Source organism: Tachypleus tridentatus, chromosome 13 (genome assembly GCF_004210375.1).
Source record: "Tachypleus tridentatus isolate NWPU-2018 chromosome 13, ASM421037v1, whole genome shotgun sequence".
In the NCBI taxonomy this organism is placed as follows: Eukaryota; Metazoa; Arthropoda; class Merostomata; order Xiphosura; family Limulidae; genus Tachypleus; species Tachypleus tridentatus.
In genome coordinates, this window is record NC_134837.1 from 198,631,094 (window position 1) to 198,653,313 (window position 22,220).

At 30.8% G+C, this 22,220-nt stretch overlaps 1 protein-coding gene across 3 annotated transcripts; it reads right to left on the bottom strand.

The window, feature by feature from the left end:
* eIF3i (eukaryotic translation initiation factor 3 subunit i) lies at nt 1-21,984 on the bottom strand. 3 transcript variants are annotated; one of them, XM_076475451.1, is made up of 9 exons: nt 21,855-21,984; nt 20,475-20,655; nt 14,882-14,947; nt 12,265-12,414; nt 7,055-7,179; nt 4,395-4,505; nt 3,944-4,033; nt 1,289-1,455; nt 1-143 (listed from the first exon to the last, which is right to left on the bottom strand). In XM_076475451.1, exons 1-9 carry the CDS (start codon nt 21,855-21,857, stop codon nt 62-64), a joined length of 975 nt encoding a protein of 324 aa, XP_076331566.1. In that variant the 5' UTR covers nt 21,858-21,984; the 3' UTR covers nt 1-61. The 3 variants fall into 3 exon arrangements, with proteins under 3 accessions (XP_076331566.1, XP_076331565.1, XP_076331567.1); XM_076475450.1 differs by having other exon boundaries at nt 7,055-7,182; XM_076475452.1 differs by lacking the exons at nt 20,475-20,655; nt 21,855-21,984 and adding an exon at nt 15,905-15,941 and having other exon boundaries at nt 7,055-7,182; nt 14,882-14,974.
* Nucleotides 21,985-22,220: the final 236 nt, after the last annotated feature.

Here is a 22,220-nt window from a genome sequence, read left to right on the forward strand (position 1 = left end):
TTTTTAGTTTTTTTCTTTATTAATTGGATTTACAATTCACCACACTACAAGTTCAGAGGATTTAACATTCGAAAAGAAAATCAAAATATGGAGGATCGAAAACGTGAACTCTGACATATCCATCTTCACCACCGCTACTGTAACTGCAAAATATGGTAAAAAAAAAAAAGACATTTTTAGTTCAAAGCATAAGCTGGTCTAGTGATTCTAGTGAGAATATTAAAAGACAAACCATCTTGGTTACATCATACCCCTGGAAATATCCTACATAACTGTTGAAGTCAGGATGTTCAATGTAGAAGATAGAAAATTTATTACTTGTTTTACTTGTACATAATGTGAAGTAAACAGTCTATAAAGCAGGTCTATAAACTGATATCCCAACAGTGTAAAACCATTTTAAAACACAATTATACATCTAATAATTACATAACACTACAGACTACTATGCAAGCATATTATTATGACAATCAACAAAATTTTTTACTTTTTATGGAATCGTCTTTGCATTATTTTTCACCATAATTGAATAACTGTAAAATACAATTCTTAACAAAATATTTTGTGAAAGATAATAATAATTCCTTAAATATAAAAGTCTTAATATTTATGAAGTAATGAAAAAGTTGAAAATTATTAAACAGCAGATGAACATCAGGACTCGCATCTTGTCTGTTTATAAACAGATGAACTCTGTCTCATCAGGACTCGCATCTTATAAACATCTACACTTCTGAAAAAACATTCTGCATAAAAATTATGTTTCTATGTCAAAACGTTTTTATAATATTTATACACTTCATATTTTATCTGAGGAAAATATATGCAATTAAAATCACTTTGGAGAATTTTCTATTATCTTCATTTTTGGTAAGTGTTGATGGAAGTTGCAAACTTGAGTTGACAAAACTGCCCAATACATTTACCAAATAATTATAACATTAAATGTTTCTAAAGGAAAAAAAAAAACAAACATCAATCAATAACCTATATAAGTGAAATAAATATTCAATAACTTCTCTACTACTAAGTAAAGAAATGAAGGTAAAACCAATTTGTACTAAATCTTCTAATTTATTATATATCCTCCATGTTTAATTAGTAGAAATCTTAAATTTCAAATTGATATTCCTATTACTGTCTTAATAACACTGACATCAACAGTTAGGATCAGTTTACCAAAATGTCCGACTTTGACACACATTGATTATGAAAAGTTTTAAAGAAGATTTTATTCAAACTCAAAGAGAAGAATCAAGAGCAACTGTTTTAAAACAGTAACATTTACCTTTTACCATCTGGATGAAATGCAACACTATTAATTGGACCAAAATGATCTTTAACTCTTCCAAATTCATCTTCAAACACCAGGTGGAAAAATCTGGCATCGAACTTTCCTGCTCTGGCTGATGTTGTAGTGACGTCCATTGCTTCCTGGCCTCCCCCAAGAACAACCTGTGTATTAAAAACAAAACTTGAATTTTTTGTTATTGATATATAATTACAATAACTCTTCAAAATGTTGTTGACAGAATCTTTCACTGATGTAGCTACATTTTTTTTTAGGTAAACAAAGAAAAATGAGTAATTTTGTTTTAACAATTTGGGATAAAAACTATCTTTGTGATGAAACAAGTTCTCACTTATATATGTAAAAACAGCTCGTCTGGGCTGAGAAAATTTTTTACGTAAAATTTTTCTCAACCCAAACGAGCCGTTTTACATATATATTTCTCTACAAGTGGGTTTTCTTGACATCACTGATTAAGTTCTCACATAAAGAAAGAAATTAAATTAATTTTCTAAAGAAATGTGAACAGTGCCAATAAGCTTCAGTCAATCCTGACAGTGTATGTATGTTCACTTAAGATATACTTCCATAATGATATCACTATACTCAACTATCAATGTTATATCTCAGTCATGTCATGGCTTATACAGTAATATTTCAAAAACCAGCCAAAGTATTGAATAATGGTAACGTACAGAAATAATAAATTATTTAAACAGCTAGCAGAGAATACAGAATTACCTGATCCAGTAACAAGCACAAATGATAACTTATATGTATACACTTTTCTTCTATATTCTGCAATGGATTTCAGTACAGAAAAGTCTATGAATAAATAACTACAGTCAATTTACTAAGTTACTAAATTAAACACTTATATGAACAGCTAACTAATTAGATCAAAGTTTGATTAACCAGTCCATTTAATTCTGGCAATCTTTACCTAAGATCCAGTATGCATGATAAAATTAATTGTGAAACCATGTCTAAAACTCATTTTAAAACTGATCTGTAGTGTAACAAGCTCAAGAGGAACCAATGATAACTCTCTCACAATGAAGAGGTTCAAGGTGAGTCCATGTCATAATTTCTTACAATGCTAGATTCAAAACTTAAACTACTTTATTATCAATGTATACAAATAAACCTGGCATTAAAACATAATAAATCAAATATTTCTCTCATATACAGTACCGTACAAAAGACAAGAGAATATTTGGTCATTTTTTCCATTTTATGAGGCTAATTCTTACATGCTACTACAAAATTTTAATTTCAACATTGGTAATGTTTCACTGATCCCTGTTGAGAACTGAATGAACCAGGACGAGAATATTTATCAATCTTGAGAATTCCCACATACTTGTACCAAGGTTATGTCATAAGGGTTATGACTGGATGAATATAATGATCAAATACTGAAATAACTGTCATGATACCCTATGCAGTATCTTAACTATATAGAAACTAGCATATGGTATTGGTATATGCTATAAGAAACCTTTTAGTAGCACTCCATAAATAAACCTTGATAAAAATAGTTTTTAACTCTACATATTAAGTTTCATTGTTATGCCACAGTCCAAAAAGCATAAAAAACTGTTAATACAGTACAATGTTTGCATAAAAGCTTCAGGTGATGTTGGCTGGGCTCTCTGACAAATTGTTGCAGACTTGACTGTTACTGAAATATACCATTCTACAGTGTGATTTAAAAATATTTAAAAAATGTTACTACTACAATAAATTCTGTGATGGAAACTATTTGGCCCTCAGATGGTAACTAGTTTTATACTCTTTTTCATAAAATAGGACATATTTATGGTTTGTCATGTCAATTAAATATGGTGTTGAAGCTCTGTTTACAGGTATAAACCATGAATAGCTTACACAATAGTTATAAGCACCAGTTCTTCATAGTGTGCTGGTATTTCTCTACTGCCTGATGTTTAGCAATGCTACATGTTATCATATTTCCTTTCCCAGATGAATAAGTATTCTCTATTAGCTCATTGCAAAAAATTAGGCTTAACATTAGCATGGTTCCCAACATGGGATACTCAGATTATTAGAATTTCCCAATACTAAGTTCTCTTTCTTTCAAGAACATAAATTCACAATTTGAACATATTTCATTAGATTGAATAACATTATCAATAATAAAAAAACTGCATAAATTATACCTCCCTGTAGATATGTCTGTCAATCATCACTGACAGCTGATGAGTGACAATAAAGAATAGACACTAATATAAAAGGATGCATGCACATGTTACTGACATGTGCTGCCATATGAGAGATCATGAAATACAACTTCAGCCACACAAACATTTGGGGCCACAGACAATGCAACACTTAAATTCACAGAAATTTTAGGAGCTTTAGGATTACAGGATTAATATAAATACATGTTTCTAAATAGCTAATGTGAGTCTTAAACAAGCACTACTAATATGTCACTGTTATTAACCCATAATTTTAATTATAAATAGCATTAAATATCTTTAACTTACAAAAGAATTAGAAAATAAATACAATAAATAGCTACTGAGCTTTTTGTGATAGTCCTGAGACTGTAAACATTAATAATACCCAGTTTCTGAATGAACAAACCAAAGACTAAGTGGTCCCTGACTTAAAGACAAAACTTACATGGTCTCTGATTGGAGAAATAGCAGCAGAATTGACAGGTCTCTCAGTTTTATATGTCTTTAGATGTTCAAAAGTTTCTGTATCAAACAACTGGAGAATGAAAAATAATTATTTATGAAGCTCAATTATTTAAATTTAATTTAAAAATTGATAACTAAATAATATAGCTATACAAAAAAACACTATATAGCTTATATAGTTTCAAATTCTGTTTTATAGTCAGTATAACACAAAACAGAGAAATACATCATCAAAATCTTAACACTTCTTACAAAGACACCACTTAAAAAATAATAATTTTATACAAGTATTAACAAAATCATTAATTTTTTTAACTAATAACATTAACACCAAGCCAGTTACATTTCACAAAGACTCAAAAAAAAGATTTCCTCATGATTGCACTAACTCATACCAAATGATGACCTGAACTTAATCCTAATTTACTTACTTTGGCCGTTTTGTCTTTAGAAGCTGTAATGAACATACTTTGATCTTTGTAATGTTGGAGATCATTGATGGTGCCTTTGTGTTCTTGAACTCTTTGTATTTTATTTCCAGTCTAACAGTAAAGAAACACAACCTTTAAGATGATTAAATTTCACTATCTCTATATAAGAGTCACCTACTGTTACTGTAAAAATATCCCTTCCTAATTCAGTTCCTTTTAACAACACTATCTAATCACTGTTTAGTAATGACCATTTTGTAATGTTTAATGAGGCATCAGAAATACATAAAGCTTCGAATACCATCTGGTCACTGATGTGTAATGATTCATGCTAGTTATTTCAGTGTCTAGTATCAGAAATGTTTAGAAACTTGAACTGTACTCACTGTCTGCTCTCTGAAAAATAAAGGCCCTTGCAAGTTGTTTAAGGTACAATGTTAGAAATATTTAAAGTTTTAAACAGTAGAATCTGGTCTCTGTTGGGTAATAATCCTTTCTATTCATTCACAGCTACAAAAATGTTTAAGATTCTACACAACAGTAAATGATCCTTTCTTACTGTTTGTGTGTAGTAAAAAAAAATGTTAATATTCTAAACACTAAATGGTCCTTTCTTACCATTAGTGTACAGTAACAAAAAAAGTTTAACCCTTTTGTGACAGGGTCGGTATAATATACACATTAAGTATTTATAATGCTTAATGTTGTGTGTGTGCCTTCACAAAATTTTGTAGACTTTTACTAAATATTTAAAGTTTTTTTGTTCACAAAAATCAGATTTTTAAAGAGCTATTTTTAATAAAGATTTCTTTGTAAAAATATTGAAACTATTCCATTACTAGTTTGAGTGTGAAGTGATATTCATGATATGATTAGAAAAACTTTCTTTAAAAAAATATCAAATATTATTTGTGTAATCTCCAAAACCTAAATACATTTCAAATACTTGTTTTCAGTAAGACTGTATTTTGTCTACTGTAACTTATGGGGTCTGTTAGTTTGACCGATGTCATAAACACCATGAAAAATTGGGAAATAAACATATATTATGATTTTTTCCCATTCGAGAATGACTACATATTATATAATGAAAACACAAATGTTTAGTCTGAATAGCTTAAATGCCATGACATTACACATTTATATATATCTTATTTTTATTACATTAGTTATTATTCCATTGGTTAATATCACAGAAGGTGTATGCCCAACGACGTTACTGTATCCAAGAATATGAAAGACTTTTACAAAGTGACCTGTCTTGGCTGTGTTTTAATGTAAGATATACAGTCACATTTCATTTATAACACATCATGTACAAATATATGTTATTACTATTTACAAACAAGTTCTTAAAGTTTTCTTAAAACAAAGAACAGCAAATAAATAAGTATAGCAAACTCTTATACTTATGAATGTTGATGCTTAACAAACTTTGATGTTAGGTTGCTAAACCAATCAAATTTCACACATGAAGAATGTGAAATGAAATTTTTTTTAGGTTTTATATGTACAGTTGAAATTACCAAAAATCATAAATTACTATATCAGTACCACAGAATTCCATCAAAATTTATCAAAGGTAGTAACTAAGCTGTATTTAGGTCTAAAACATTATACAGTTCCAAGCTAACTAAGACTCAACTTACCAGCTTGCAATCTTGGATCTAAAAAATGAGTTGATGTAATATTTCAAAATAACTGAGAAAGCCACTAGAAAGACATTCAGAGTTTTTAGTTGGTTATTCACATGTCATAGAAAGAAGTATGTGAACATAAGGAAATGTTTCCAAAAATAGAAAAAGCTGGGTGGGGCTATTCTGTGTGTTTCAGAACATAAGTAATATTTCAGCATATTGAAAACATAAGTTTTTTTTTATTATTTACTAGCTTGTCATTATTGATAACCTAAGTTAGGATTAATATTCCAAACAACACTAGATGGTCCTTTCTTATCATTACTGTATAGTAACAAAAATGTTCAACTCATTAATTGACACATTAGTAATATGTAGCTGATGCTGCTTGAACAACAGTGAGCCACATCAGCCACTAATGGCTGCCAATGTAATAGAAAGTTGGAAGCACGCTGATTATTTGTGGCCAACACTCTATAATATTACAATGAAATAGAAACCCTATAACCTGAGTGCTTTCGAAGGTGGACTTTTCTTCTTCAGGGGCAAACTGGGCAATCACACTACTGCTCCCAGTTTACCCCTGAAGAAGAAAAAAGTCCACCTTTTGAAAGTGCTCAGGTTACATGGTTTCTATTTCATTTTTATCAAGACTTCTTGGACCTACAAGGTTTTAGAACATCATGACTATAAGATTACACATATTACTTGTTGAAACCAACCTCAACAAACATTTAGATATAGAGCTCTAATGCTCTGCAGTGAAAATTTAGTTTTAAAAAAACGTTTATTCTGACCTATTTGTCTGAAAAAAATGACTTTGTATTAAACATGTTTCCTTCTTGAAACATTTAAGCTGCACAACAAAGCACAAATAAATATTGAACATTTATCAAAACACTAGAACTACTGAAAATACCATGTAGACCTTCCTGATTCAATAAAACTTAGCTTCTACCAACCTTATACTGAGTTAATGAATATTAATATTACTTGTTTCAATAAAGAAATAAATATTTTTACCAGTACATCCCATTTCACTAAATCTCCATTTTCATGGCCTGTAATAATGTATTCATCTAATGGTCCCCAGATGGCGCTGGTTATCTTATTCCCACTTGACTGAGCTTTCAAAAGAGAATCTTCACCTGCTACAGTAAATACATCAACAACTGAAAGCTACATTTCAATTTTGGTTAAAAAAATGAGATTTTTTAAGACACATACAATATTTTACTTGACATTTTGTAATATTACACAATTTTCTAACATATTTATACAAATTTAGTCAATTCTATATCAATTATAAGTTGTAATAGTATGTTTAATGGAAGTTACGTTTGTTTTAATCAAATGTCTACGTCCTGAATCTCTGAAATGTTTGGTAAAACAAGTATTTTTAATGAACTGAATGAAACTAAAACTTAATTCACATTTAACTTAGCCATAAAATTTTAGGATTATATGGTTGCTCTTACTAAGCCTGAAAAGTATTTCAGTGACATAACCTAAGAAAGCACATAAATGAATCAAACACTTCTAACATAATGCTACACATTTGTTACCAAGAACTTAGTCAATTGAAGTTCATTTCTTCAGATGTGAAATGTAGCAGCTTTCTTTTAAATTAAGATTATATAATATTCATTACTTTCAACTGAAGATAAAATAAGTGAACTAAAATACTAATTATAAATACTTAGCAACTATGTTTATAATAGCATAAAAGAGTCAAGATAACAGAGGCTAAATGTTAACACTTTCCTTACCTTCAGTTGTTTACTTCTATACAGAACAGATTAGCTAGTAATTTGCACCACTGCCAAAACAATTTTATGCATGTGCCAAAGCTCTGAATGAAAATTCAATCCTTGCAAACAGTATTGCGTACTGCTCCAATCTATGATGTCCACCATGTGCAGAATCTCCCTCAAGCTCTTTTGTGTATATTAAAAGCTCAGTTTTGGCATAGCGAAAAGACATGTTGCAAGTCAAAAGAAAGGGTGGGTGAGTGGCTCCGTTGGGAGGTATCTAATATTCATTTCATAAACATTACTCACCTGTCAACAGAAACCCACACTGAGAGAAAGGAAGGCCTAGTGGTAGTATCATTTGTTAGGAGATCACTACCATCTTCAAACAGAAAATATAATTCACCAGCACAGGTACATTGCAGACAGATACATTTAAAAAACCTCCTGCATGTTGCTGAGGTGGGAAGAAAGTAATGAACAAAACAAAAGGAGATGAAACAAGATAAGAGGAAGAATTCCACAGCAGAGAAGTCTAAACTATCATAATGAGAAAAAAACATTCAATCATCCTTCTGAACAGCTCAAGGCTTGGTGATGAAGGAGTGGTGTGGGAAAAAAATCTACCTGTTCCAAATAGTAAATAATGCAGAAAAACTGCAAGGCAAAAAATATTAGTGATGTCTCCTACTAGCTAGCAGACAATTAAAGCACATCTTAAAAGAAAGAAAGTACAGAAGGAATAGGCAGCAAAAGGTTTGAGTAGGAGACATGGATAAGCACTAAATATTAAACAGGTTCCAGACTAGAAGAGGAAGTGGATGAGATATATGAATGATTAGATAGAATAGCAAGAGGTTAACAAGATCTTGAGAAAGGGAAAGGAGGCTGGTTCAGGAAAAATGGTCACCAAGCGTAAACAGCAATAATAAAACTTGATGGACTACCTGGAAAATCTAAGTAAAAAAAAAAGTAAGATGAGGAAGAATTTGACAACTTGGAGGATGAGAGTTATGAATGGACCAGCATTGTTAAATAATGTATCTTCAGTGATAAACTACAAGGGTTGATGGCTGACATAAGTCGGCAAGAAAATGAGGTACTCTGTGAGAAAAATCTGCCCACCTTGCAAACAGCCTGAAAAAATTAACACATAAAGATAAAGGTGTGGAACTTCACAGTAAAAGATGAATGTCCAAGACTGACATGAAAAGTGACCTGCAAGACAGAAGATAAAAGAAAAAAAAGTGAAAATCATGACTGAGCTTACCAATGAGGAAAACTTGGCAATGGGTGTTGTGAATTAAAAACATCACCCTGGGAAAAAGTTAAAGAGGAATGATAGTCATATAGAAAGAGGGTGGACCAACTGAGATTCAAAAGGAATACCTTCAGGGCCAATGAGAGTGGGATTGGTGATCAAAAAATGAAAGTATCTGTACATAGGAGATGCAAATGCTTCAATTAAGGACAACCAAAGTGAGAACAAACTTACAAAAACACCAGAAGATGTAAAAACCATTTGTTGGGAGGATTCATTTCATGTGAATCAACCAATCTGCAACAAACTTCAAATCTCCTAAATTAAAGGCAATCAAACATATTATTGTGAGCTCAAAACTGAAACTTAAGAATAAGAAAGTAGATCCCAAGAGAAAGTACTTCCTATTAGTTTATATAATAAATGGCAGCATAGTTATTTATCAATACAGATGTAGCAAAAGATAGTGGAAAATCCACTGAACAAATTTTAATGATACTGATGTGCTAAACAAAAAATCAAACATTAAAATGTAAAGGTATCCAGGGATACACCCCAACCTCTTAGAGGTTGTAAATGGGTATAATTCCAGCCAGGCTGGAGAAAGATGGATGTTCAGAATTGCAAAAAATGCCTGAGCTACCATGACAGGGAGGTGGAAAAAAACAGAGATAGAGAAATGAGAGAAGACAGTGGATCACAGGATATATTCCACTTATCTTCCAAAATCTACTGAAAGGAACACAAATGAGCTGAGAGACCTCACAAGAGACAGACTTTATGTACAGGAAGAAAAGGAGACATAAGAGACTAGGAAACCAAATGCCACATATCTTGGAAATATAAAGAAGGCTGAAACTACCCTGGAAAGGAGTTAACAAAGACTCTCAAGTGAATTAGTTATAGCCAAGAATGACTTAGAAGTCTGACCAACCAACCAACGAAATTGGCAAATGGCCAATGAAGAATAGAAATTGTAGCAGATGATGCCTCTAAGAACAAGGATAGTAGTTGCCAAATGTCTATATATTGGTGGAAGGGCAATCCAACAAGTTCATTCTCTGTGTAAATGCCCTCAGAACTTAGCTAAAAAAAAACAGATATGAACCCTGAATGAAAAAAAAATCTTCTGAAAGAAAACTAATTGTACCCAAAGGTTTTTTGTAAGTCAGTCAGTCTACAAGTGGAGGAAGTGTTAGAGTCAAGCTCCTATAGAAGCACAGCTGAAAGGTGGGTTCCAGACACAAACAATCATCAAACCCTGCAATGGCTGATTTCTTGAGAATAGAGAAACCAAGGGGCCACATGGTGAAGAAACATGAAATAGTGCAGTAAAGAAGTGTGCCAAATGAAGTTCTCAAAGTTAAAACTGAGGGATTCTATCTCCATGAAAAAGAAACTACCCAAATTCAGTAAATACCAGTAACAAAAAAGAATGTAAACTAAGCAACAGCATGAAGAAAAGTTCAGTGCAACTTTCCCTGGTAAAGCTGACTGGGTAGTGATGCAGAACCTCAAAAGGTATAGAGAAAGCAAGCTAAGAAGATAAGCAAGCAAATGATGAGGCCTAGAAGACTGATATGAAAGTCAAAGTATTATCAAGTGAATAAAATTCCAAAGCTGAAAAAAAAAAAAAAAAAAGAGTTCAAGTGATATGAGCATGAGAAAAATACAAAAAATTCCTATCATGGACCACAGGGAAAGATTCTTAAGTTCAGGGAAGATGTGGCAACTGAAAGCCAACACAAAGCACAGAATGGAGGTATCTGTGATAATAATATGATCAGGAAAAGAAGAAAGAGGGAAAATAATCTCGCAAGTTGAGAAGCATGCAAGAAACTAACCTGAAAACCAGAAGAAAAACTGGAGTAAAAGAACAGATATCCTATAACATAGTTATCAGAGAAAAAAAAAAAAAATGTTAGTTCTACCTGAACCTCATCCGTGATAGAACTAGAAGCAAAAGAGATTATGGGAAGAGCTGATCAAGGGCAGCCAAACACATAGCAAGCTCAGAAAAAAGTTATAGAAGGAAGAGGCCATGAGTCCTTGGTCTGAGGCAAAGAACACAGAACAGAACTAACTACATGATGTATGTCAATAACACATTGCTCACTTCAGAGTAACTCTAGTTGTCAATAATACAAAAAAAAAGAAAAAAAAGACAACACCTTAGATGAAAAGTCTGAAAATCAATATGTTATTATTATTTCATGTTAGTTGGTATGGTGTCTCTATGGTACTTACACTTTGGCCATTTTCATCTTGATGCAATACAAGTTAAACACTAAAATTCTAACTGTGGGTTAGTAATAATGGTGAATATTCCTATGAAAAAAAAAAAAAAGACATCTTAAATTCAAGAGCATGCAACTTGATTAAGAGAAGAAATCAAATTAATAGCTTATAGCAAAAACAGTAACTGATACCATGATGACGAGAAAACCCACTTGTAGAGAAAAAATATATGTAAAAATGGCTGGTATGGGTTGAGAACCTGACAATGACCGAAGAAGGCCGAAACATTGTTCGCTTCTCTACATAGAATTTTCTCAAACCATAACACCCGTTTTTACATATATATTTGTAACTGATACCAGTTTTAAAAAGTATCTTTCTTTCATAAAATAAAAAAAGGAATGTAAGAAAGATATCACTTCATATCCTAACTAAAAAAGCTGAAAATAATGTGCAAAAACTATAATTTATAAGAAAATAGTACACAAATGAACATTGCCTGCTAAGGAAAATAGTGAGCTTTTGGTATACATAAAAATATTTAACAGAAGCACTGTTAATGGAGAATTTGTCCCCACTTTCAGTGAACGAAATTAGTCTAATACTGATGTCATCATAGACTGGCATAGTACATTTTAGTACACATAAGGTGGGAATTTCATTGAAAGGGTTGGCTCATGCATAAACTTTTTTTTGTCAGAAGCTCAAGGTATTAGTTATAGATTCTGTGGAATATTTCTCAATAACAATGTGAAAGCATGAAAAACTAAATATATAATATCTGGTTATGACCTCTTAATATAGTTAAATTACCCATGTTAAATACTCAAAGACATACAAGTCCTGTTTAGTAATAAAATGGAAAAACCAATAAATAGGTTGTAATATTCAGAATGTCCGACATCTTATACAAAAAGTATGCATTTGGACACAGTAAAGTTCTGGAAAAATAAATGTTTTTAAAAATGTAGCTAACAACTTACTTAACTGCTTTCCTGTTTCTAAATCAAAGATATATATGGAACTCTCAAAGCCCATAGATTTGTCTGTGGTGTACATAATTTGTTTACCACTGTAAGAAAATCCACAGCTTCTCACAGCATTTTCTGTACATATTGAAGTAATTTCTGTTCCTAAGAAAAATGGCAAATATTTGAAACACAGGCTACAATCGAGCAACAAAGAACAATATACAATACTTTTAAAAATCACAAGTTTTCTTTGAACTTATAGATTTATTGCTATAACTAAGAATTTCTGTAGATTGTTGGGTATTGAGAAAAGACTAGTTAATTGGTTCGTAAGTTTAAAAACACAAATCAAAACATCCTTAACAATATTAATTCAAACTGTTTTTTGCCTTTTTTTAAATTTTGCGCAAAGCTAAACGAGGGCTACCTGCACTAGCTGTCCCTAATTTAGCAGTGTAAGAGTAGATGAAAAGCACCTAGTCATTACCACCTACTGCTAACTCTTGGGCTACTCTTTCAACAATGAATAGTGGGATTGACCGTCACTTTATAACACCCACATGGCTAAAAGGGCAAACATGTTTGGCGTGACGGGGATTCGAACCCACGACCCTCAGATTACGAGTTGAGTGCCTTAACCACCTGGCCAGGCCTAATTCAAACTGGACTTTTAATACTAGTAGTGTAGCTCACAACTAATAGTTGAACATTTACAATAAAGACAATGATAAGCTAATTAATTAGTAAATAAGTAAATTTTGCTTATGGCATCAAATACTCCTTGTTGTACTGACAAAGATGGGCTACCACAAAATGACTCAGACCAGTTACCAATATGCACAAATTACTAATTATAGTAAGGTAATGCATATCAGGTTGTCATAACTTATGTCACATTTTTTAATATATGTTTGGGAAACCAATGAATAAGAAGACTGAAGAAAAGGATTATGGCAAAGTGTTAGACACTGAAGTCACTTGTGTCACTGAAGAAATGATCTGTTGTTAGTACTAAAACGGAAAGAATTTTGAGATGTATTCACAGACAAAGTATTTATAAGTCAAAATAAGCATTTATCAACACAAATCACTAAGTTTGGTTTGAATTTCGTGCAAAGCTACACAAGGGCTATCTACGCTGGCCATCCCTAATTTAGCAGTGTAAGACTTGAAGGAAGGGAGCTAGTCATCACCTCCCACTGCCAACTCTTAGGCTACTCTTTTACTAATGAATAGTGGGTTTGACCATCAGATTATAATGCCCCTGCAACTGAAAGGGCAAACATGTTTGGTGTGACAGGGATTTGAACCCACAACCCTCAGATTATGAGTCAAGTACTTTATCCATCTAGCCATGCCGGGCCCACTAGTTAGGCCTTACTTGAAATAGTGTGTAGTTATGATCTCCCAACCTAAGAAACAGGCTCTTTGAGAAACCACTGAAACCTGTAAAAAACATTATTGATGTGTCTTGACTTTTAAGTAACTTTCATTCCTTCTAAATAGCCTACATGAGTCTTTATTACAACATACTATAACTTTACTTTGGAAACCTGAGTCTTGTGTTGCTCAAAATCATAATCCTGTCAGCAGAACATAAACATACGTGCTATGTATTTTTACCTTGCGCCTATTTATAACTGGTAGATTTTATCTTATTTTAACGGCACGTGTATCATTTACATAAATGTCACCTGAAGTGCTCCTACAGCCATCTGTATACATGACTCAACTGTTTCAGTATACCATGTTTGGAACAAAACAAACATATTTTAGGTGTGGTGCTGGAAAATAATCTGAGGATCTTCATACTAAAACATCTTTGAGAAATGGTTCAGAGTAGATACTTTGAGTTTACAAAGACCTATCAGAGAACTGCCTCATACATTTGTAATTAAGTATTGAACAATAACACAATTCATAATTAAGACAAGTCATATATCACCTTCCAAACCATACACAGTTATATGATGAGTATTTTATATGTTTATATAGAATGTGACAAAACACTTGTGACAATTTACCTATATTTTTTAGTAGTTCAACATTAGAAAAAACTATTAGTCATGTGACTTGAAGAAACAATATTGACTTAATAGAAAGAGTTTAATGGAGGCCAATGTGGATGATTCCAGAGATGGTAGGATTATCTTGTGTAGATAAATTAAGACCTCTTATTTTCTCTTGTGAAAAGAAGGATAAGAGGTGATCTCAATTAATCAACAAAATTAACTGGGTATCAACAGAATAATTATATCTTTGTAGTAAATTCTAAAATAAAACAGGACAAGAGAACATAGTTTTACAACTAAAGGAGAAGACACGCTACAACTCAAACAAAAACTGTTTTTTGTTTTTATTTTTGTAACATGGTCTTTCATGGTATATGTAACTGTCAGCAGTAATAGATCATACGATGCTGGGCAAGTGTGTAGGACTAAAGGCATCATTGTCTTCCACACCATTCAAATCATTATATGAAGCATCATGCCCTAAAACTAACATTTTAAAGTTCACAAGTTTAAACCTTTTAAACAAATGAGCAAAGTTCAAATGGATAGACAATTTCAAAAAAAACCTACCAGGTTTACACTAGAACACAAAAACAACAATAAAGTTCATAACTTACCAGTCTCAAGGTCCCAAATCTTGCAGGTATTGTCTGCAGCTCCAGTAATTACTTTCGTACTGTCCCCTAATAACTCTGAGTCAAGGAATGAATCTGTTAAATTTAAAAATAACATTCAAAAACATACTTTGTTTCTTCTCTTCCAGCCCTGGTTTTAAAACAGATGTAAGTCGACTGATTTTTTCTTGTGCTCATCACCAACAAAGATTTAATATTTGTCTAATAACTATTAACCAGAATACAACACAGAAATAACTACAACTTGCCTCACAACTAGTTAGATATAATTCAAATTATGTTTAAGTACATGTGAAACAAGTACCATTATCAACTGCAAATGGTGAAACTGACATCAAGAACTTAAGTTTTCCTTGCCCCTTTTACCAATTCAGAATTTCTCAACCCTGTTGTCACATTCCACATGTGAAAATTTATCTACACTAGTTATCTGTAAAATTTTACACTACCTTTAACAATTCACCAAAATCTGGAGTAAAGTATACTGTGACACCTAATTTATACAGTACTGTCATGTTGCAAGATCAGTTGTGTGTTGGTAAAATTCTGCACCACCATAAACCATCATAAAACACAATCTGCCATATGCTTTCTCCATCATTGAACAACAGCTGTTGTACTTATAATTCAGTCATTATAAGTTAAACCTAGAAAACTTTGCAATAGTAATGAAACTTGGGGCACTGTGCCAATTTAAAACAGTACCACTAACTTATTTAAACATATTTCAACACTTAATGTTATAAAATAGTTTTTTTGGAAAAAAATAAAATTTATTGAGTATCTAGGATATTTTAAGAGATTGTACAAATGAAATTTGACAATCTTGAGAATAAAGATAAGTATTTAAAAAAAGGTATCTTTATATTAAAATAACTTTTGGACCAGTCAACACTCAACTCCAAATGTTCATGGATAAATTTTTAGTAAAGTTATTTAATTACAAAATTTGATGTTTTTGTACACAAAATATTTATAATGTTAGCAGCTGAAGTAGAAACTTACCAAACATAAACACAGAATTCATCATACTCCTGTCTCTGAGAGCATACTAAGAGATTATCTATCAACTTCTTCATAGTATAGTGGTTGCAACAAGAATTGTCTAAAGTAATAAAAGTGTGAGAAAATGTTTAATATGGTTCTGTTGTACAATGTCAAGACCAATCTAATAAACATGGTAGTAGGTATCTGGATGCTAGCAATTGTCTTAAGGTTATGAGAATTTGGCAGCATAGGTGTGCAAATTGTGTAGTAATGGTACTATTAATATTCACCCATAAATGCCTTATTTTTAGTTATTTTCCTCAAAACATACATGTATAGAAAAAAACAATGATTTCTTGTCCTTACAATGTTACAAAACTAATCTGTACTTGCTAAGCTTCACAGCATGCCATGTTTATTCTCTCAGTAGAGAAGATAAATTGATTTTTGTAGATTTCAAAGATGTATTTTATGAAACCAAACAGTTATTATGGAATTACAACACTAGTGCATGTGAAATCACTGTAATTATTACGACTGTCTGATAAAGACATGTGTGGGTTATTTTTTTTTAATTTCAGAGCAATGAGTTAATCAACAAAGCTTCCAGTGAAATTATAATGTTTCTCTTCAAACCAATTACATATGACTGTTAGATTTACTTAGTTTGTAATGTGCTGTTTCTATTGGTCATAGCCATGTACAGGGTATGAAACAGACTCAAGGATGGAGTAGTGGGTGAAGCTACTCTAGGAGGTTTGTAAAATATATTGATATTTCACCAGATCCAACAGATGAGAGGTTCTTGTTTTATATTCTAGTTTGTAAATGTGTCTGACATTTGAGTTCCTAATTCATTAACAACTATAAGTATTTGATGATAGACATAGCTACTTTGCAGGGTGAGGAAGGAGGTCTATGTAGGGGTACATACATATTTTCAGTTTTGGATTTTACAGTTTTTACCACTACCTCACCTCCCATGGATGGTCCTTCACCAAATTTGGTATGCAGGTTTATTAGGTGTATGCAGAGGTACATACTTATTTTCAATTTTTCATTTTGAGGTTTTTATGGGCATTTTTTACCATTACCTCACCTCCTGTCGATGGATCTTTACCAAATTTGGCATAACAGTTTGTTGAATCCATAGAGATACATACACATTTGCAGTTTAACATTTTGTGTTTTGCAGTTTATATGGGCGTGCTTGCATTTTTTCACAATTACATATAAAAGAAGCAACTATGTCCTAAGATAACCTTACATAAATCATAAATTTACATAACTTCCATCCACAGGACAGGTACTTCAGGTAGATATAAAACACATACTATGCAATAAGACAAGAAATCCCAATTAACACACACAAAAAGCATATTTAGCATTTTATTAATATTTTTGTCAAGTTAAAACATATAGAACATTGAAACTTGAATTATAAACTACATTCCAATGCCTCTGATATTCAATCTTATTTCTTACTGTAATGAAAATATGTATGTAACCCAAGCTCCTGTACCATCTACTGAATGGAACCACAAACAAAAATCCATAAAAAGTTTACACTTTAAGTACCCGAAGTTTAGAAAATTAGAAAAATAACTATGGTGTGTGCAACAACCATTTTTTTATAACAACTTGATTTTAAGTAAAGTACTCGCAACAAGAACATAGGTTTCACCAGGACTGTATGTGATGGTTTGATTATATCTTTATTAATGTAATTTTTCAAAATGTAAGCACTGAGAAACTGGAGATTAAAAACAGAATATTATTTTTTTTAATAAATAGTACCACTTTTAATACAAAAAAACATTAGTGTATATTTGTAAAATTTATAAAAATTCCACCTCTGTATACTAAATCACTTGATGCTATGAGTTATGTATGACTAAAAAAACACAATCCAACAACTATTTATGTGCAGTACTTTCCTAAAATAAAAGTTGTTCTTAGAACATATTCACTTTTTTCTAATTCTTTATCAGTGAGGTATAAACACTATGATTAGTAGTTACTAGCATTAACAGCCACACATAGGGTAGCATTTCTGCTAGTAATAATCTAATTCAATTTTAAAATAACTCTAAAATGTCCTAAAAGATGCCCTTTGTTTGTGGCAAGAAGGTTAAATGCACCTTTTAGCATATCAAATGTTTTATTAAGAATTAGCAATACAATTAACACTTGTTAAATGTCTGGTTGATTTTTTGTTTTAAATCACAAAAAGTTGAAGTCAGTATAACTTTGACACTAACTGTCTGATACAAGTAAAACAAAGTTTATTATATTTTATGTTCTACAAGATGGTTAATATTCAAATTTATTTAATCTACAGACCTTACCTTGGACAAACTGCAACAAAAGAAAAAGTTTACCTAGTGTATTTTGTAATACACACAAGTCCTTAAAAGTGAGACTTCATATTTTAAAGTTAAAGTAACTGTACTGGCTGAAAACCCATATAAATGGAAATTGGTCATTAATACATTATCAAACATTGAGAAGAAAAATGTTCTTATCTTTAATTAGTCTATATCACATAAATAAATATCATATAGTCTGAAGAAGTAGACATATTTCATAGAAATAATTTTTTCTTAGAGAAATCATGAAAAACTAGGAATTATTTAAACATGCATTAATAATTTTATTTGGATGACATATTATTTAATGAATCACATTTGTCAGGAGAAAGTTTAAAGTTATGTGCAAAAAGGAGAATCATCATGGTTGTTCTCTAGGTTATCCCAGTATCTAATTTTGCTACTTCCACTCTCTTGAATACAGAATTTAATGCAAATTATTCATTAAAATATGAATATTAAGCCTAAATACAGTAAATAAATATATACAGAAAGTAATAATCTCTTCTAGTTATGAACCTTGTAGTCATTTGCTGCTTGCCATAAGATGCTAAGTCTTATCAAATTCTGCACGTCACAGACATAAAACAAAATGTTTTAATGTTTTATACATATATTTTAAAATCTAAAAAATACCATAAATTAATATATCAATATCACAGAATTCAACCATAATTAATCAAGCTTATTAACTAATCTGTATTTGGGTCTAAAAAATGATTTTTTTTAGCTCACTAATGTCTTACTTTACTGCTTGGAATGTAGCATGAAAAGAAAGAATTTGTCATGTAAATATTTGCAAAAGCCAAGAAAACATTCTGAGCTTTGGTTTCATAGGGTAGGTTATGTGATGAAGTATTTTTAAAAACTGAAAGGGGTGTGATTCAGCAAATATATTAATATCTCAGAAAACAGAGAAGATAGAAGGTGCTTATCTTATATTCTAGCTTGCTAATTTGAGCACCTAATTTGAAAGGAACTATAGACTCCATATTTGGATGTCACAAACTTGAACCAATGCTGTACTAAATATACTATATTATACTATATAAACACACAAAAATCAGTATTTCAGATTTTTTATTCAAATTTTTATATTAAGAAGTTAATTAATGTACAATACTAAAATTTTAATTTTTATCTACAATCTGATTCCAAACGTTTTTTGTAATGAAGGAGCAAATGCAATGATATGGCCTTTGACCCTTGATTATAGGAAGACCCATGTCAGTAGGGTTAATTTGACTAAATCTGTATGGTTGGAGTAAAGAAAATAAGAGAAAATACTGTTATTGAAAAAAATCATATGACATTTATTTACAGGGTTTCAGAGGTTATGCAATGAAATTTGAAAATTTTTATTTACATAAAAATATATTAAATTTTAACATGAAAATCACTATGCACACAAGATTATCCAACAATGACTCCATAAATTCACAGACAAATTTTTAGTAAATATATTTAGTTACAAAATCAGGTATTTTCTGCACAAAAAGACTTGCCAAATTTCATGAAAATACACAATACATTAAAAGTTTGAGTACAAAAACTGGTGATTACTTTACAGTGTTTACTGGTCATTTACACCAGCTGATCCCATGAGCAAAAAAAAAAAAAAAAGAGTTACAAGAAACTACTTCAACTGAATAAACTTTTCATCAAAACAGGAATAAAACTTTTGTAATGTACATTGCTTTGTTCCATGAACAAGTCAAATATCTCAGTACAGCTGGTTTGGGTATTAACACTTTTACCTAAATAAAGTAATAATATAAAAAAAGTGTTAATACCCATACCAGCCATCCTGAGATATAATTTTACTTCAAGTGGGTTTCTAATTATCACCAAGTCAAATATCATGTTTGAGCATCAATATTATATTAATATATAATATTTAATTACAACATGAAATTTAAGCATGCTTATACTATACCATAAGAAAAATAATCAAATTAATATCTGAATGATGTTGAAAAGCAAACAGGATCAAGTAGAAAAAAGTTAATAACAAGGCAAAATCCCAAGTTCTTTTGGAGAGTGGACTTTTCTTCATCAGGAGTAAGTGGAATTTACAAACTATCTTAACAGTTAACACAAAAGCAATCTTTTCTCATTTGTGAACTAAGTAGATCTTCATATGATAATGATAAATTTTCATCATAAAGAATGTAACAGTCCACAAACAAGTTAGTTGTAATAAGTTTCAGAAAGGATACAATTCACATCAATACACCAGACTGCTCCATTGTGGCCATTAAATGTGCCCAGTCTCTCTCCATTTAGAGAAAACCATACATTAGGAGTGTGATCTTTAGCACATGAGAATAACAGGTCACCTTCTCTGTTGTACTTGATCTGAGTTATGGCTCTTTCATGACCATGAAGTAGTAAGGGTTTCTTGTAAAATTAGAGAAATAAACAACTTGTAAACTGTTTTTTTTAAACAAATATATGAATATGCATGATCCAATGTTTACATATTTTAAGATACAACAAATCTACCAATTAATTCTAAAAATAAGAAAACCCAAACTATTTAATCTCCTTTTATAACTTGCAACATGTTTTTTTACTTACAAAATAACAATGTTTTTTACTTCTCAATATTCTAAAATAAGCTGCATGCTATAAAAACCCAATGCCAACTTTTAAACACAAGCAATAACAACTAAAGCTTGAAAACGAAACAAATATTTGAACAATATCACAGTTTGTGAAATCATGAATGCTTGAAAAATATTTTTACTAAATACAAAATTTACAAACTATAGTGCCAGGTTTATAATCAGTATTAACCAACAATAAAAAAACTGATAGCTTTAAAATTTCTTTTTCTAACTAACCACATTTATTAAAGTACATTAAATAATAATTACCAGTTTTAGATTACACTGCAAGAACAGATAAGCAACTTACAACTTTGTTTGGAAATAATTTACACAAGACCAAGGATATTAAGAGTAAACAATTTTACCCTAATCCCAACCAATCAACAACTAAATAACATCCAATCCCAACTAATCAACAACTATATACCACCTAATCCCAACCTATTTAAATACAACTTTTTTTGTATTTATATTTTGGCAATAATTCTCTACAGAAATGATTTTTCTGATGATGCTTTGAAATAAATACAAAAACCAAAAGACAACAGATGTTCAGAGAAATACTGCTACTGAATATATTTTGAGTTCAAAACAATATTATGTTCATTGAAGTAAAAATGATACTGAAAAACTGCAAAAAAGTTATCAAAGAATATTCATATGACAACTTTTAATGATAAAGCCTGTGAACAGACTAATAAATCTTGAGATATTAACTAAATTCATTGCAAACAAAAATCACATAAACATAAGAACCATCACATTATGAAACAATGTTTATGTATACATAAACGTCGAAGCTGGCCAAAGTTTTGGCTAAGCCTATCTTCAATTTCTGATTATCCTTTTTTCAAAAATATTATAAATCTAAAAAGTATATATAAAAGATAATATCGATATCTAAATGAACAAATTTATAATTCAATGTTATAGTACTTAACATATAAATAAGAAAAAAGATCAAAATATGTTAAAACTCTTTCTAACCATCGTGTTCAAGAATCTCACAAACACACGAAAGAAAAATACGACAACCTGGCTCTATCTAGTAAATGTAAATTATATTAACTAAATATTATAATTATATTGCACCCATAAATGTTATTTTTATATTATAGTAACTTTAAAATTAACGTTTAGTTTTTAACTAAATTCTTCATAAAATCATTTTATATGTACAGATATTCTACTTTGTAATTCTTTTATTATTATTATAATGTCTTCTGATTTGCAGGTGTGTTAAGAGTCTTCTATTTATAGGTTCGGAGGATACCGTGTTACGGAGTGCGAGCAGATTATTTCTTTGATCAGTGATGTCGAGAAAACCCACTTGTAGAGAAATAATGAATGAAT

What these genes read in the sequence shown, in the direction of transcription:
- eIF3i (XM_076475450.1), bottom strand. An exon ending in CTAAAGACAAAACGGCCAAA is followed by an intron (nt 4,034 to 4,394) that starts GTAAGTAAATTA and finishes TTCATTCTCCAG; the next exon opens with TTGTTTGATACAGAAACTTT. An exon ending in TTTCATCCAGATGGTAAAAG is followed by an intron (nt 144 to 1,288) that starts GTAAATGTTACT and finishes CATATTTTGCAG; the next exon opens with TTACAGTAGCGGTGGTGAAG.